Source organism: Hesperophylax consimilis, chromosome 1, assembly GCF_061612785.1.
Source record: "Hesperophylax consimilis isolate HC1 chromosome 1, BYU_Hcon_1.0, whole genome shotgun sequence".
Taxonomy (NCBI): Eukaryota; Metazoa; Arthropoda; class Insecta; order Trichoptera; family Limnephilidae; genus Hesperophylax; species Hesperophylax consimilis.
Window position 1 is genome coordinate 14327860 of NC_142836.1, and position 16714 is coordinate 14344573.

Consider the following 16714-nt stretch of genomic DNA (forward strand, 5'->3'; position numbering starts at 1 on the left):
AATAGCCAAGAACATATCACCTTCTTTTTCCCAATTTCCTCGAGGTTTTCAAAATAACATAGTTAGCGATGACAGTTATCACTCTTAAGCAATATTGAGATAAAAATTAAGGAGGAATAATATTTTCATTGACTACAAAAAATAAGCAAAAAGTACTTCATATCTAATTTGTGTTAAAAGATTACCTATGTAGTAGCCTCGATTTTGTGGGTCATTTTAACAGCAGCTCAGGGTCGTAGTTGGACACGCCTGCTTAAAAAAACTACCAAAAACAAATTAAATCTAATTCTTTTGAATAAGGAGGCATACTGTGAAAAAAGTATGAATTAACTGATTACTCATACAAACGAGATTGTTTTAGATAATTTTCTAACAAGCAAAACACAATGAATGGCCTTCCCAAATAATATTAAACTAAATGTTGCAATCACTTGCATGATGATGTTGAAGTTTTTAAAAAAATATTTACCCACAAATGTTGGTACTAAAGATGTTTTACCTGATATAATTATTTATTTTACGACCATACAAATTTTTATCAACATCAGAAATATTTATATACTAGCTAAAGTGTACCGGAAATATTTATATACTAGCTTAAATGGTACCGGTCTTGCTTGGAGACGTTTTCTCTACTTATATAGATAATATGCTTTTATTATATATAAATATAAATTCTATAAATGATAGTGAAAAACCGGAAACAGTTTAGAAGAACAAATCGCACAAACAGACAGACGCGGATAGGGACTTTGTTTTGTACTATTTAGAGGTTAAAATATAATAATTTAATGGAACATTATGAAAGAAGTCAAAATTGTGAAAGAAATTACAAAATAGAAAAGTTGAAAAAGAATAATAAGTAGAAAAGCTAACGTTCATATTAATTTATAAGTTACTTTATAACAGCCTTCTTGTAACTAAATTACGTGTAGTTGAACATTATTCTACTATTTCTGAGAAAGTATTGCCATGCACTGTAGATTCAAGCGAGTACCTAAATGACTCGGTCCTGAGATTGTTGTTGTTATTGTTAAGTATATGAAGTAGATTGGTTTGTTATTATTTGGCTTTCTTTGCATCGTATTTAATTTAGCGAGAAAGGAGACGCAATATTTATAGGATTTTGCAACCACAATGCATACCACATACCAAGAGATACCACATGATTTATCTTAATTTTTGTCATTCTGGTTAATTTTTGTTGAAATAAAACATAAACGGATTTTTGTATAGAAAACGGATTTTATTTAAAAAACTTCGAAATAAAACAATATCAATAATATCGATATCAATGTTATTTTCGCGAATTAAAAAATCAATATGTAACTATTTTAAAATTAAAATTCTGTCAGTAATTATTACATGCTTTACTTATACACGATGTCCGGAAACTAAAAGCGGGATATTGATGATTCTACATAGATTTTGTCGATTTGATTTCGAAAAAAGTCGATTTGTTGTTACTTTTATGTTTTATTTTCGAATAAATTGAGTCTGAAGTTTAAATTTTATTCACCAGCTTTCCGCTTGTTCTACGAGTTTCCTTGATATTTTCAGACATAGATGATTTTTTCTGTTTTATGGTCATATACAAGGTTCACTCTTTGGATCCATAAAATTGGTAGTATAATAGGGCATCAAAAATAAATCAAGTATTAATTAAATAAATAAATAAAACGGAAAAAAACTTTTAGTTTTTTATTCACAATTTCTTTAAAAAAAATCACAATATAAAGTTATAATGATAGTTATAAGCACAGAAAAAAATACAGCAAAGATCAAGCCTCATTAGTTTCATTGTGACTTTCACGAATAGATCAAAATAAATAGTGTGAAATAAAATTTTTTATAATCAATTTTTAGAAAATTCTACAAATTCAAAACAATACCTCGCAATATAATTACCTCTGGTTTTAAACGTTTATTCAATATAAAATGCATTGAAATTAATATAAATTAAAATAAGATCAATTTAAAGAGTTAGAGATTCAACAATAAGAGTTATATGTTTAACACAGATACAAAAAATTTACTTAAATAATTGAATGGTAATTATATTAATGTCTACACATATTATTAATATTTACGAATATCCTCTGTAGCCTGATATATATCCGGGTGTGACCCCTCCGTATCCTGAGCCTCCTCTGTTATAATAGCTGCTAGACCCGTCACCAGACTTATAGTATCCATAGCCAAGGTTACCTTGACCAGAGTAGTTGGGGTTATTATATCCACTGTACGATGCGAGGCCTCCGTTTCCGGTGTATCCTCCGTAGCCTCCGTTACCGCCGTATCCAGAAGAATATCCCTTATTGTATCCTGAGTACCCTGTTCCGATTCCGCTGTATCCTCCCCCAAGTCCACTGTATCCTCCCCCAAGACCGCTGTATCCTCCCCCAAGTCCACTGTATCCTCCCCCAAGACCGCTGTATCCTCCTCCAAGTCCACTGTATCCTCCCGCGCCTCCGCTGTATCCCCCGCCGAGTCCACTGTATCCTCCCGCACCTCCGTTGTATCCACCCCCAAGGCCACTGTATCCTCCCCCAAGCCCGCTGTATCCTGTTCCAACTCCGTTATAGCCTCCACTGTAACCGCCACCAGAGTAACCAGCGCCGCCCTGGTATCCGCCGCCCAAGCCAGAGTATCCGCCGCTCGAATATCCTGGATTATACCCACTGTAGCTACTGTATGTGCTGGGATAGAAGCCACTACCGGGAGATCCATATACAGATGCTGGTTGGTAAACTAGAAGCAAATAATATGAATAAAATCAATTTTAAATTGCTAATTTTGCTACTAATACTTTTGCAAATCTACTACCAAGATCTAGTCACAATTTTCAAAATTCAATAAACTATTGCATTTTAATTTCTATCAAACAATTAATAACTTACTATGACGGCCGGCATAGTCCAGTGGTAACGCATTGGACTGCCATTCCGAAGGTCGCGGGTTCGAACCCTGCGTGCGCAAATAAATTTTATTTGATTGATTTGTGTTATTTCACAATTAATTAATTAAAATAATATATAGTATATTTGCGGCACGTTCCAGAGTGGAAGATACTACCAGTATCGCCCTGGTGTAAGACCACCATTCAGAATTGAAACGTTGCTCCAAATGGCTTTAGCCGTGTTTAGTGACTAGATCTGAATAGCCAGATACTTCCCCACCTTCCTCTTTCCCTTCCCCACTTACCTTCAGCCTCACAACATCCCCCAATTGGGGATGCCATAGTCTCACTGGCTCCAGACGGGAGCAGTTGGGACTCTTGTGAGGTATTCACTATAAAAAAAAAAAAAAAACTAGCAAACTATAAACCTAAATATAAGTCCGTAATGCAGTTGATTGACAGGTTTGATGTGAAATGTCATTTTTTTTTAAGTAAGAAATTACCTTTAAATGGAAAATATAGTATCAGAATATAGTGAGTCATGGGATTTTGAAAAAGAAGTTCTGTTGAACCCAGAATACGTTATACTTATTTATTGTTATTAAGTTTAATTTGTAGAACTCCAATCTAACTATCGGTTTTTCTTTTATATATTATTATTACTGTCACCCAATAATTACACTCCAGAACTTGTGAAAAAATAACTATTTTTTGTAAATTTAATAATAATGATATTGAATGATATATAAAAGAAAAACAAAACAAATAATATACATTCAAATTCAGATGATTATGTCATGTTTTTAATCCTACGTATTAATGAAAGCGATGAAGACAAAAGACTTCTTTACAAAATTAGCGACAGAAAAGAATGATAACATTTATTTTATGTTTCAATTCATTGAACTAATGGTTCTCACCTCATCTATTTTATGCAACAAATCGGTGAGAACAGAAAATCAATGTAATCTACTTCAACTTTAATTTTATATTATAGAATCGATCAAAGAAAAGAGCTACTGTTAACGCGCAACAATTTGATTCCATTTTGGTTCAACGGTTGGCTCTATGAATTAGATTTTTGTTTATTTTTATTATTTATTAATCATAAATACATAATTTCAAACAAATACATCTTTGTATAAACAACCTTACTAGGCTTAGCCCGTTTAGAGGTGGTAGAAATTCAATTAGATTTTATAATCTTAAAATATAAGGAAATGAGGAAAGACGAAATACAATGAGATGAATGAGATGAAGGCGTCAAGTATATACTATATACTATAAAAGTTCTGTTTAGGTACCCTTTTATACTTTTTGTGTTTAGGATTTACATTTTATCAGGTGTTTCTCAATGAAAATTTAAAAAAATTGGAGCCAGATTATGGGTTGTCTTTGTCCGTAGGTTGTCTTTGTCCGAGTCATGTGTCGATGCCTATGTCTTGTTTTTTCGTAATGGTGTTGTGCAGTATGATTAATATATAAGAAAGAATAGATCAGGTAGGATTCTAGCTCAACTCACCTAGGAATACAATATTGACAATGTCATAAGAAAGCTTCTGTAATAAAGGTATTTGTTTTCACAAAGGCAATTGTATGGGCACTACTAGATAACAATTTCAAGATATATCTGACATTATACTTAATCATTTATAAGAAAACTGTACACTTTTATGTTCACAACTTATAGTCCTAATATAATCAACTTTAATATAGTTTTCGTTTGTAAATATCGATATCCAGAGATCAATAACTGTTAACAGCGATAAACAACGACGCCGATTGCTGTATTGGGAACATTCACCTCAAGCAAATGGCAAATGAAATACTCTGATATTTCTCCTTTTGTATAGCGGCCTTGGATTCGTCAAAAACAAGACCCTTTGGCATTAAATTGAGCTTCAGTTGACGACACTTTAAAACTCGAAAATGAAACGATTTATTTTGAACTATTTACAAAAGCATTTAAAATTTAAATGAACAGAATAAATATCGTAACGACAGAGCAGAAAATCTGTTTACGTATTATCTGAGGGAGTACATACACTCAAATGGTGAGCACTGGCATCATGAAATTAGCACTTCTTTTTCGATTTGGAATGTTTCGGTAAACAAATAGTGTTGCAAGCCTGAAACTTGATTTCCATCGTGAGCTACGCTACGGAGCTTTGAAATTATATTTTTTCTCTTGAAATGCAATACCTGTGTACCGAGTAACTTCCGGAGGTGATTGTACAGATGATAGTAGTAAAAACAATCATTACTTTTCAAACATCATTTTTTCTTAAAAGATTTTCATTTATATTTTTTTTTTCCTGAAAACTATGAGTAGCATCTGAAAATTATCTTTAAAATGTTGAAAATTTCATAAAAGTTATTCACCTTTTTTACTTGTACTATCGTGTAAATAAACACCCAACACACAGTTACTGCACTTTTCCCCCAGATAACTGGTACATAGGTATGTATGACTAATTAATAATCACCCCATTTCTCTGCAGAAAGTAGGCGGAGAGGATAAACGCCACACAAGTTGGCGTACATCTCACATCTTCACATCGTCTCATACAATGCACTCTCAGGTACACATAATATTTCAAATTAACTAGTGGATCCCCTCAAAAAAAACAAGCACCCAAAAATCTCTGATGTACCAGGCCGTTAAACTCTATAACAAAATCCCGAAGGAAATTGCTGTGATAGAAAATATTAATAAGTTCAAAAATGAATTAAGAAAATATGTCTATCTCAATTATTAATGTTTCTTTTCTTGTGACTTTATTGAAATATTTAAAGAAAGATTATGTTTGCCAAACAATGTACATGTTTATATGTTTATAAAACTATTAGCACACACGAAGATGTGAGCTAACTTAAGATTCATAAATAAAATAAATAAACGCTTCGCTATTGCAAATAATGTCTTTCTCGAGCGCCTCCGACTTCTTCCACAATTCACTACTGTATACCACAATGTTACTGTTAAAAAACTACGTATCCGTATCTCACTTCTTCTACATTTTAAACATCTCTAAACACTGCTGGCACTAATAACAATACACTTTGAAATTTTCAGCCATGTCAAATAAACTACTTTTCTAGTTTTGCAAGCACAAACATTCGCAGGTTGAATTTTTATATATTAAGATTAGAAGCCAGTTAGAATTTAACTCTACCATTTTGAATGTATTTTATAAGATACGTTTTCCTGCCACAGACCGTCTTTTACGTAGGGAAGTTAATATTTGTGATTGTAAATTCGTTGAAATTTTTTTCTTTTTTAAGATTTCGAGAACAGCGCCACCTATCAGGTCCAAAACCATCTTATATATATATTTCAATCTGGACCAACCAAAAACATTCACAAAATTTCATAAAATTCAGTTGGGCGGTTTCGGAGATATAGTCCAGTCAAGTTAAACATGAAAAGGGGGTTGTGCTTGCAAAAGGTCCAGTCATTCTGATTTTTTTATATGTTGTTAGGACCTAAACCAGTATTAAAAAAAAAATTTTGCAACTTCGAAAGTGCTGTGCGAGCGGCGGTGGACCTAAAAAACCAGAAAATTTTCCGATTTTTTTTAGTTTTTGCTCAATATCTCAGTAAAGGAAGGGTCTTACTGGTGTAGTCTGTTAAAATACTTTTAAAGTAGACTAAATTTGCTATAATTTGAGACTAAAGCAAGCTATATAAAGCCATTGGTTTTCAAGATACAGTTCTTCAAAAATAGGCAATTTTTTCCAAAAAGTGAAATTTATTCGAAATGGTCACTTATTTTGTAAAATAACTTCTAAAATACGCATCCCACGTCAAATATTATGGGAAATAAAGTTGTTGTAAATTTAATTAACTTTCATTTGAAACTAGATTAATATCTGTAAACTAAACGGTTCTCTCAAAAATGGTAGATAACCAAAAACAGTCATAAGTGGATTTTGGGTGAAATGCAAATAAACTGTTCTCACGTCTTTTTATGGTTTTATTTATCGAACAGTTAACAGATTTTTGATGAAAAAAAGAAAAGATATTACATCTATCGGGAATTACGTCATCTTCAAACATTGATTTATATACCTACATACCAAAATGCTTGTACAAACATCATGGTACCTACTATAAGGACAAATTACATGTACACAAAAAATAAAACTAATATAAATCATGTAGGTATTGTGTCTTGGTTGCCAAATCATGTCTTTCTTTTTATCTTAGCTGGGAGAGGCGCCCAGTCTGTAGTCGGGTCATCTTCATCGTCCGAGCATTTCAGCTCCACATCCGGGACGTTAATGCAAAATTTTCCACCGCATGACTGACAGAGGACTGAGCAGTGGAGCCCAGCCTTTCTACACGATCAGCTCCCAGAGCATCCTTTATTGCATTTACACGAAATTTTTCGCAAAAGGGCAGGAGGTGCGGGATCCATCGTGGTGGGGATGGGGGTGAGTCGTTGAGAAGACAGCTTCCACCCCCATTCAGTGGGATTCAAGTTGACTCCCCGCCACTTCTGCACTTGGAGGTAGCACCTTGCTGCATGGTGGCCTGCAGCATCTTCCGTCGGTGGCAAACGGGCGAGGTTTATGTTTGTTGAAGTGACAAACGTCTTATACCTCAGGAAATCCAAAGTATCCCTCGCGATGTCACCCCCATATAGAGCCACGAAGCACTTGATGCCTGCTTCACTCACGGTTTGTGGGGTAGAGGCTGGCCAAAGGAAGACCTCCACTTGCTCAGCAAGTGGTTCAATCTTGCTCAGAAGTGTACTGATTTTGGTCTTTTCTTGGCCAAACGGTGCTGAGGTGGTATCGCACCCGGCAAACGCGTGGGTAAATAGTACCGTTCCTGGTAATTGTCGGGAGTCCTGGTTGTTGTAGGAGGTCGTAGAGTAGTGACAGCAACCAGTTTCACCCTTCGTGCTCTTCTGAAGATAGACGTTTGTCTCTTCAGCGCCTAAACCATTGAGAAGAACGAGCAGGTCGACATCTTCTCCCACTATGACGACCCGATCGGCATCTGCTCTTTTTGATAACGCCATCATGACGATCTCTCGATCAGCATCTTCTTCGGCAACAGCCACTTCTACTCCCTCCTTCTGAAAGGCGTCACAGAGAAGAGTTATAAGGCGTCTCTTATTGTTTTCATTCCCCAAATATGCTCTTGAGCAATTTGAATCACTGTGGATTCATCGAAAGTCAATTCGTAGCTGGAATGAGCTGCGTAGCGCCGGAGTCGTTCCGCTGTTTTGGTGTTTTTTTTGGTAGCATCTTCGGGGTAGCCGTCAAAAACGATGGAGACGTTCTTCCCAAAGTGGTTTCGGACGTAGGTGATATAACGCGCCAAAAGTGCTCGAACCGTGCTTTTCCTCTGCCACACGACCTTGTGCAAGAGGTAGCCAACATCCAAAATGACGTGAGTGCTGGCATCTATCGGCGTGTGGCTGGAAAGAGGAGTGAAGGCAGAGTACAGAGTAGATTTTGTGCCCTTGCGCATCCCTTGTTCATTGAACAGAGATATCGGGAACGGGGCCAACTCATACTTGAAGTCATCCTGTAAATCCTGTTCAGATTTCTTTGCAATACACACTCGCTGAAAAATTGTGAGCGGATCCACAGCCACTCTTCTGTTTTTGTCCGGCAGTTTAACGGTTGAGGTGATCGATGCCAGCGTGGTAACTTTATTTTTCCGTTTTATTACTACCTTGTCGTACATTTTCCCCACAATTTTCATTACTCCTTCCGTTCCAACTCTCTGGGCTGTGTGGCAATTAATTTCAGGACCTGCCAGTAAACCACCACTGATGAAATTAAACTGTCAGTTTTGGGAAATGGAGGGTGGAGAGCAAACCAGTTTTTTAGTTTTTCCACATCACTATTATCTCGGATGATTTGAGAAGATCTCATGTCTACATGCTGCTCTCCAGTATGACATGATAAGCTGCAAAAACTTTCCAGTTCTTCACAAATGTTCAACATAAACACCATTCCTGTTGTCCACCTTGCCAGAACACTTTCGGAGATTCCTCTTCCTTGGGTCAACCCACCGTAGGTTTTCATGGATCGCATCAGCTTCTGCTCAATTGTTAGGTCTGACCACAACCCAGACCAAAACTTGTCAGACCGGCAAATGGTGAAGGATCCTTTTGTAAACATGTCGCATTCGCTTTTATCCATCCGATCTTGTAGATCCATCATATCCTGCAGGTAGAGGTGCGCGCTCTTAGCATACAAAAAATGTCCAGCTGCGTGAAAAAAAGGGAGCATCTTGTGGACAGTGTACAAATGAAGGTTCCAATCACCAGCACGCTCTGCCTGGATGAATAGTTTTATCAAAGTGGTCATACGAAAGTATTGCACAACTGTGATGTTGGACCATTCGCTTTAATTTTCTCCAAGGCACTTTTAAATTTTGCCTTTAGTATTTGGTAGGTATCAATTTCTTCTGCTGATATAGTGAGAGACCTTTCAGTGTCTCGCAGCAATTTTTGAGTCTCGTCTCGCTCCTCAGGAGTTATGTCAACCTCATAAGAAACAATGCTGGCCAGTGTGAGGTTTGCCAAAATGTGGGCTCGAACAGCTAGTGAATATGCGTGCCCATTCATATGGGTACCCATGGGTATAGGTACTAATGGGTACTTGAAATTTGAAATAGTCGTAATTATATTATGACCCTAGGATAAACCCACGATGATTAATGGATTTACTTCACAGCACAATAAAACCATAAAAAGACGCGAGAACAGTTTTCACCCAAAACCCACTTATGACTGTTTTTGGTTATCTGCCATTTTTGAGAGAACCGTTTAGTCTACAGATATCAATCAAGTCTCAAATAAAAGCTTATTAAATTTAAAACAACTTTATTTCAAACAATATTTGACGTGAGATGCGTATTTTAGAAATTATTTTACAAAATAAGAGACCATTTCGAAAAAATTTCACTTTTTGGAAAAAATTGCCTATTTTTGAAGAACTGTATCTTGAAAACCAATGGCTTTATATAGCTTGCTTTGGTCTCAAATTATAGCAAATTTAGTCTACTTTAAAAGTATTTATACCGACTACACCAGTAAGACCCTTCCTTTACTGAGATATTGAGCAAAAACTGAAAAAAATCCGAAAATTTCCTAGTTTTTTAGGTCCACCGCCGCTCGCACAGCACTTTCGAAGTTGCAAATTTTTTTTTTTAATACTGGTTTAGGTCCTAACAACATATAAAAAATTCAGAATGACTGGACCTTTTGCAAGCACGGATGTACATCTTGACTGGACTAATAAGCGTGTACGAACACAGTGGCACCTGAATTTTATATATGAAGAATATTCATGGAATGTGCCCCCGATGCCGTATTATTTACTAAATGATTTTGAATGACTTGTCATGAAACTCGGGCAACATTGTTTGGTAGGTAACTACTAACTAGTTACATACAAAAATAATGTGGTTTGCTTTTCCTCACCACTGGCTGCAACTTTGAGATCACTTCCCGCCCTCGATTCGGCTTCCTTTGCCCCAACCGCTTTAGCGCTAATAATTGTTTCCCCCCAGGAACATTGCAATATCGTCAGCATCGCTGCGAGGAGCAGGAACTTGCAGGAAAGTGGCGCCATCTGTAAAACATAACAATAATTAGGAGACCATTGCCTAATGGTGTACCATTCATATTTTGAATGTGATACCGCGTTTCGCTGTAGATTGATAACGCGATAAATGTTTTTCCGGGAAATATGATAATAATCACAATGCCATCGCGATAAACCAAATTGTTTTGAAGACTACAAAAAATGTAAGAATGTTAAAAGTATTTGCTGTACAGCCTTTGTGTAAGGTTAGATTAGTTTTCTATTCACAATAGTTTTCAGATTGAAAGTTTTTTTTTAATTTCCCGTTATTTTTTCTTTCCATACGTATTAATAAATGAGGACGAATTTTCTTTATCAATATAAGAGAATATCAATTTATCAGAATAAGAGGAACGACTGCCCGCCTTTTTCATACAAAACTTCAATTTTTCATGAATTAGGCAGTATGAAATAAATATTCAAAAAATCAATGTTTTCTTTGAAAATATTATGAAATTTGAAATAAAACAAAAAAGTTATAAAAGCGTTTTGAGGCGTCAACTTAAATTACATTGGAACACAAATATATCGCGTATAAATTTCTCTCCAAAAATACGCATTTTATGTTTCATTTTATTTTCCATTATATTAACATAGTAGGTAGGATAATATTAATTTTTTAAAATAAATCACATTTAACTCGCACAAAATGCCAAAGTTGCTTCTAAAAATCACGAAAAATTTAAATATTTAATGTCCTATATATCACAATTTAAAAGAAAACTAAATAAAGTAGCTCATATCACTACTAAATATGTACACCTTTAGATTAACAAAGTAATTATTCAGTTTGGTTGGGTATTTTGGCTTCGAAATCAAATTTATGTTTTTAATGAAAAAGGGTGCGCAGCCGTTTCCCTTTACATGTGTACTTGTTTGTAGAGAGTGTTTTGGTTTATTCTTTTATTGCACATAAAAAATATTTATTAAATATTTATTGATTGCACAAAAATGTTTTTAACTATTAATAATCATCTATTGATATATTGATCATGCTAATATTCATTTTTGTTGCTTTTTGGTATAGTCAATCCCAATTTTTTTGTTTTGATTATATTAAGTTGACACAAACTTCAGGAGCAGCTGTGAGGGAAGAGTGTAAGAGGGTTTTAAAGAATGAAGAATGTTGAAGAACGGAGGAAACATAATAAAATTCGCGTGTACACTGTGTGTCATTTCACAGTTTATTAATTAAAATAATATAAAGTGTACTAGAGTGAAAGACAACCATTCAGAATTGAATTGCTAGAAATGCTTTAGATGTATTTGGTGACCAGATCTGAATGGTCAGGTACTTCCCCACCTTTCTCTTCCCCATTCCTTCTCCTCCTCAATAGATTCAGCCTCACAGCATACCCCAAACGGGGATGCCATAGTTTCACTGGCTCCAGACGGTCGAGAGCAGTTGGGACTCTTGTGCGGTATTTAAATTAAAACAACCATATGTGCCATGTCTGGTCGAAGGTGTAAGAAACGTCGATCGCCACATTTTGCGTCCCACAAAACATTCCCAGTATGGCCAAAAATATTTTTCACGAACCTATTCGTATATGAAAAATATATTGTTTTCGCCAGAATTGGAACTGTCGGTCTGGAGTAAGTTATGTTATTCACACATACACCTGATGTGATGGGTATAGGGAGATGGTTTTTCTTGAACGGTGCGGTCTCTCTTAGGTAAATAGTTTCAATTGGCGTTTTTTTTCCATTCGATGGTGTACATGTAAAATACACTTGAAAGATATTTTACTGATCGGTTTCATATTAGGGCACCAAAGTATTCCGCCAGGTCAAATAAGTGTATTAACTTGAAGCTCAAATTGGCTCCCTTATAAATAAGTCAAAAATATTAAAAAAAAATGTTTTCTGTAGAACTTATTCAGTTTATAATTGATACACTGACTAGAGGCCACTACAGTACTTAGAGGTGATGGGTGAAGATATGAAATCATCCAGTATTTTATAGATGCAATCACTAAAACTTATCTAGTTTTCTGGGATATGATACATTTTTTTATATCTATAGAGATTATGAGAACCTCACTGGGGTAAACCGTGATGAATATTTCATTTACAAACTATTAAAATTTAGTATTATGGATTTTTCTGAAATAATTATAAATACATTACAGGATGTTTTTTTTGGTACAGTTGAGTGGTTTCAGTTTCAGTTTTTTTTGATATTAGTACATTTTCTATTTGTGATCTTCATATGTTAAATACAGATTTTTATTTAATTTAAATTTTATAATGTTGTTGTGAGTTTTGAATGAGATTGGGATTTTTTTGTTGAGTTTAGTACCAAAGTATAGGAAGCATATATGTTTTATGTGTAGTTACTTGCCAATAAGTTACATCCAAATATGTTTTTGATCCTGAGATCCAAAGTTTCTAATATACGTGTTAGTTGTTAAATACGATTTAATATTTTAACGGTCCAAATTATTTTTGTTATTTGTTTTTGGGGTGTTATGCCGTGTTGCGCTAACTTCTTCTTTAGCCAACGTTACAGTGTACATCATAAGGGCAGATGTGCACATGTTAGCGCAACACGGCATAACACGCCAAAAACAAATAAAAAAGTGTTAGTTGTTGTTTCTTCTGATTTGTATTAATGAATGTAAAAGAGTATTGTATTACAATAGTTGTACTGACATGACGTTAATTTTGTTGAATATTTCCTCAGGGCCAGTTCTTACAGAGAGGCACGTTACTTGGCCTGTATGTACCTGGTACGCTAGTGTACACCACCGAATGAATAATATTGAATAATGTTAGTAGTTTTAGTTATTTTTATCTGGTTTGGTTAAAAGGAAGGGTGAAGTATTGAAAGTGGGTAGGAAGCTATGAATTAGTGTTATGAATTCACCCAATGTCACCACTAAATACTGCAGCCTTAATCCCCCCGACCACAAACCGCGACAACTACAGCGGTATATTTTTTTCTCAAATTAATGAGGCACTTACCTGAGCATTGCGCTCTAATACTATTGGCACTGACTGCAGTTGCTAAAGGGTTTCCTTTATCCAGCCTTTCCCGGACCGGCATTAGGCGCCAAGGTCCGGACAAACCTCACCGCACGAAACCGCACACCTTTGTTAAATCATCAAACGTAACGAACCGTCTGTACAGACCTATTCGGTGCGGACACAAACCCGCTAACCAAATTAAAAATTTGACGGATTCAAACTGAAAACTAAACATGAATTGAAACTATCAGCTCGCGGAAAATTAATTCAATTAAAACATATGTAGGTTTGTCGATAAGTGTATGATTATTTTAATTTTAGTTGAATTCGTTATTCCTTGTTTAAAGTACTTACATTACATAGAAGCAATTCATTTATCAATACTCCTCTGATAGTTATCAACGTATTTAATTGCACTACCTCTACTTTACCATCTTTGGCATTATAACTAGGCATATTTATCCGGCTAAAAATCACAAGAAAATTGTTTTCACTCTCCTCCAAATACAAATTCCTTTTACTCGGTGTAAATTCTACTGAAATGGTTGCAAAATTTTCACAAACCTTGTTTAATTTTCTGATAAAAGGACATAATAATTGTCTTTGTCATTATGTTATTATTCGAAACTGCGGTGTTTCACGAAAAATTTCTTATTTTTACAAAATATTAGGTCCTGGAAATAGGTTGACGTTAGAACCGTGAGCGTCATTATTAATTTTAATTATTTCTCCTAAAAACCGTAAGGAAAAAAAGGATTAGGATTTTTACCGCAAATCCACAACATTCTTTATTATTATTTAAAAAAAGTATGATGTAAGAATAATTCGCATTTTTCCTGTTGAGATTAAGATAATACTTTTGTTTTGTTTCTCACGCTATAATGTAAGGTCTCTCTGAAGGTGTGGAGATAATTTGTTTCGCATTAATTAGTGTAACCTCGATTTTCTTGATCGATAAACGCTGTTAAAAATATAAATCAGTAACGTTGAAAGATTTGTACGTAGTTAAGCAAATAAATAAGGAGGAAATATAATCCAATGCAGTTCTCACGAATGAATTCTTCATATTAAATAGTGAAACATAAATGGTTCATTTTGAGGTCATTGCTAAGTTGAACTGCTAAAAATAAACATTGTCTTCCGAGCATTTTTTAAACTGATTTGAAGGCGAATGTTTGTAAGCCGCTTGAAGGAAGGCTATCTGTTACGAGTACAATGATTCATTCTGTGAAATACTAACATAAACTACCAGTTCTATACCCACACTATTGGGAATGTTATTATAAACTAAAAGTGTTAATTTAATAACAAGAGTATTATTTTACTGAATATAATATCGATTTTTCGGAAAGAGCTTTTATTACATTTCTTAAGCCTGCACGAAGAAAAAATAATGTTTTTGATGAATGCCTAATTGGCCCTTTAATAATCTGAGAAAGCATATCGATGGCAGATGAGGAAAAAAAAACATTTCTCCGTGAAATATATTTGATCATATTATATTTTATTAGATACTAACAGCATAAATTCTACAAATTATCCGCTGTACCAAAATTCCGAAAATATGTGACGGCGTGCAATTTGACCCGCTCGAGGTCTAATTTAAAATGTAATCCACATAAAACGAATTTAAACACGTCTAAGTCATCGTAATCTTTGCAACTTCAAAAGATTTTCAAAGAAAACGTAATTTTATTTTCTTTGTAGGTAATTTGCCGTCTGTCGCGCATTATTTATTCGTCAAAGGAGTTGAAAAGCTAGAATTATGATAAGATTTACCTTATTTGTAGCGCATTCACTTCCAACTTTTCAATGAGAGTAAGATTATGAGGGATAGATTAAGTTTGTAAAAATAACAAGAAGAAAAACAAGATTTTTTTCTTCGGGTTGCTTAAATAATTGACTAACAAATAGGTATTTCTAAAATGAACACACAATGTACATAATTACTAAACAAAACAATGGTTTAATTCTATGAGAAAGTAAAGTAATCTCGCAAAACAATAATAGCAGGTATTAGAGTTCCCATATAACTCACCTTTTGTTTATTGGAATCCTATTGGAAAATCACTAAACAACGCGTCAAACGAAAGAAAAGTTATTTCGCAAGTGTATTCCCCGAGCACAAACTATCTGAGAACAATCCTTCAATGATTCACATGTAACTGTTAGATTGTATGACTGTTGGACTGTTGGAACACCTTTGAGTAGTGTGACTGACGGACGCCGGTGATAACTATTTATACGGCAGTTTTTTGTTGAAGATAATAGCCAGGCAGTTAAGACCGTTCTTAGGGAAAGACACTGCAGGTATTGTTCTAAGGTAGCAGGAAAAAGTAAACGATGGTACGCGAGCCAAACGAAAATAATATTTTTTGGATGTATAATTTAATCAATTCCACTGTTGCTAGGATGCTTTTAAATGTTCTGACAAATTTCGGCATCTCAATACTTCCTTTAATGGTTATTACGAGTTCATACCACTTTAGACCGTTGAAAAAATTAGGTACTTTTGGGAATTTTTGTATGGTATCTTGACATAAATCTTTTTGGGCTTCATAAAATATCTCTTGAAATGTATGAATAATTTATTTAATATAATCCCTGGTAACAGCATCCGTGTAACCCCTCGAAAAAAGCTATGCCAGCTTCGTTGATTTTTTTTCTAGTAGATCTGAAACACAAACACGAAAATAATTTGGATTCAGAATGGTTGTGGCTACTGTCTGAACTAGAGTTATGAATGTTTATGTAAAAATAACAAAATTTTGGCTTTTCAAATCTCAAAATATAAGCCTTTATTGAGTGATACTTCGATTTTAAAAAGTACCTTAAAATCGAAAGTTTTATATAATTCTAAGTCCAACAGTAGCTATACATGCGCCAAATGTCTAATTAAAATTTCGTAATGATCAGTTCAGTAGTTCCGGAGAAAAAAGAAACGAAGCAAGAAAAAGTAGTTTCGATAAAAAGCATTTAAAGTTTATTTACTGAAAAATCTATCAGCTAATTAGCGATGCCAGCACCATGCAGTATGCCTTCCGCTTGTTCAAACAGTTAATTTTCTTCAAGTCTGGCATCTCTTCGGCTTGTTCTGCCTGTTTGTGAATGTAAAGCCGAAAGTCTTAAGAAGGGGCAGATCAGCTTGACTAACGTATACCTGCTCGCTCAAGTAAAAGCAAGCCGTACAGCGCCCGCAAATAAACCCACAAAAATAATACTTAGAACTCT

General features: G+C 34.7%; 1 protein-coding gene across 1 annotated transcript; it reads right to left on the reverse strand.

Moving 5' to 3' along the window:
- Positions 1-1686: 1686 nt before the first annotated feature.
- LOC149426327 (uncharacterized) lies at positions 1687-15831 on the reverse strand. The gene is made up of 3 exons (XM_089636414.1): positions 15522-15831; positions 10351-10501; positions 1687-2751 (listed from the first exon to the last, which is right to left on the reverse strand). The coding sequence occupies exons 2-3, from the start codon at positions 10499-10501 to the stop codon at positions 2087-2089; spliced, it is 816 nt and encodes a 271-aa protein (XP_089492540.1). The 5' UTR covers positions 15522-15831; the 3' UTR covers positions 1687-2086.
- Between the last annotated feature and the right edge of the window lie 883 nt (positions 15832-16714).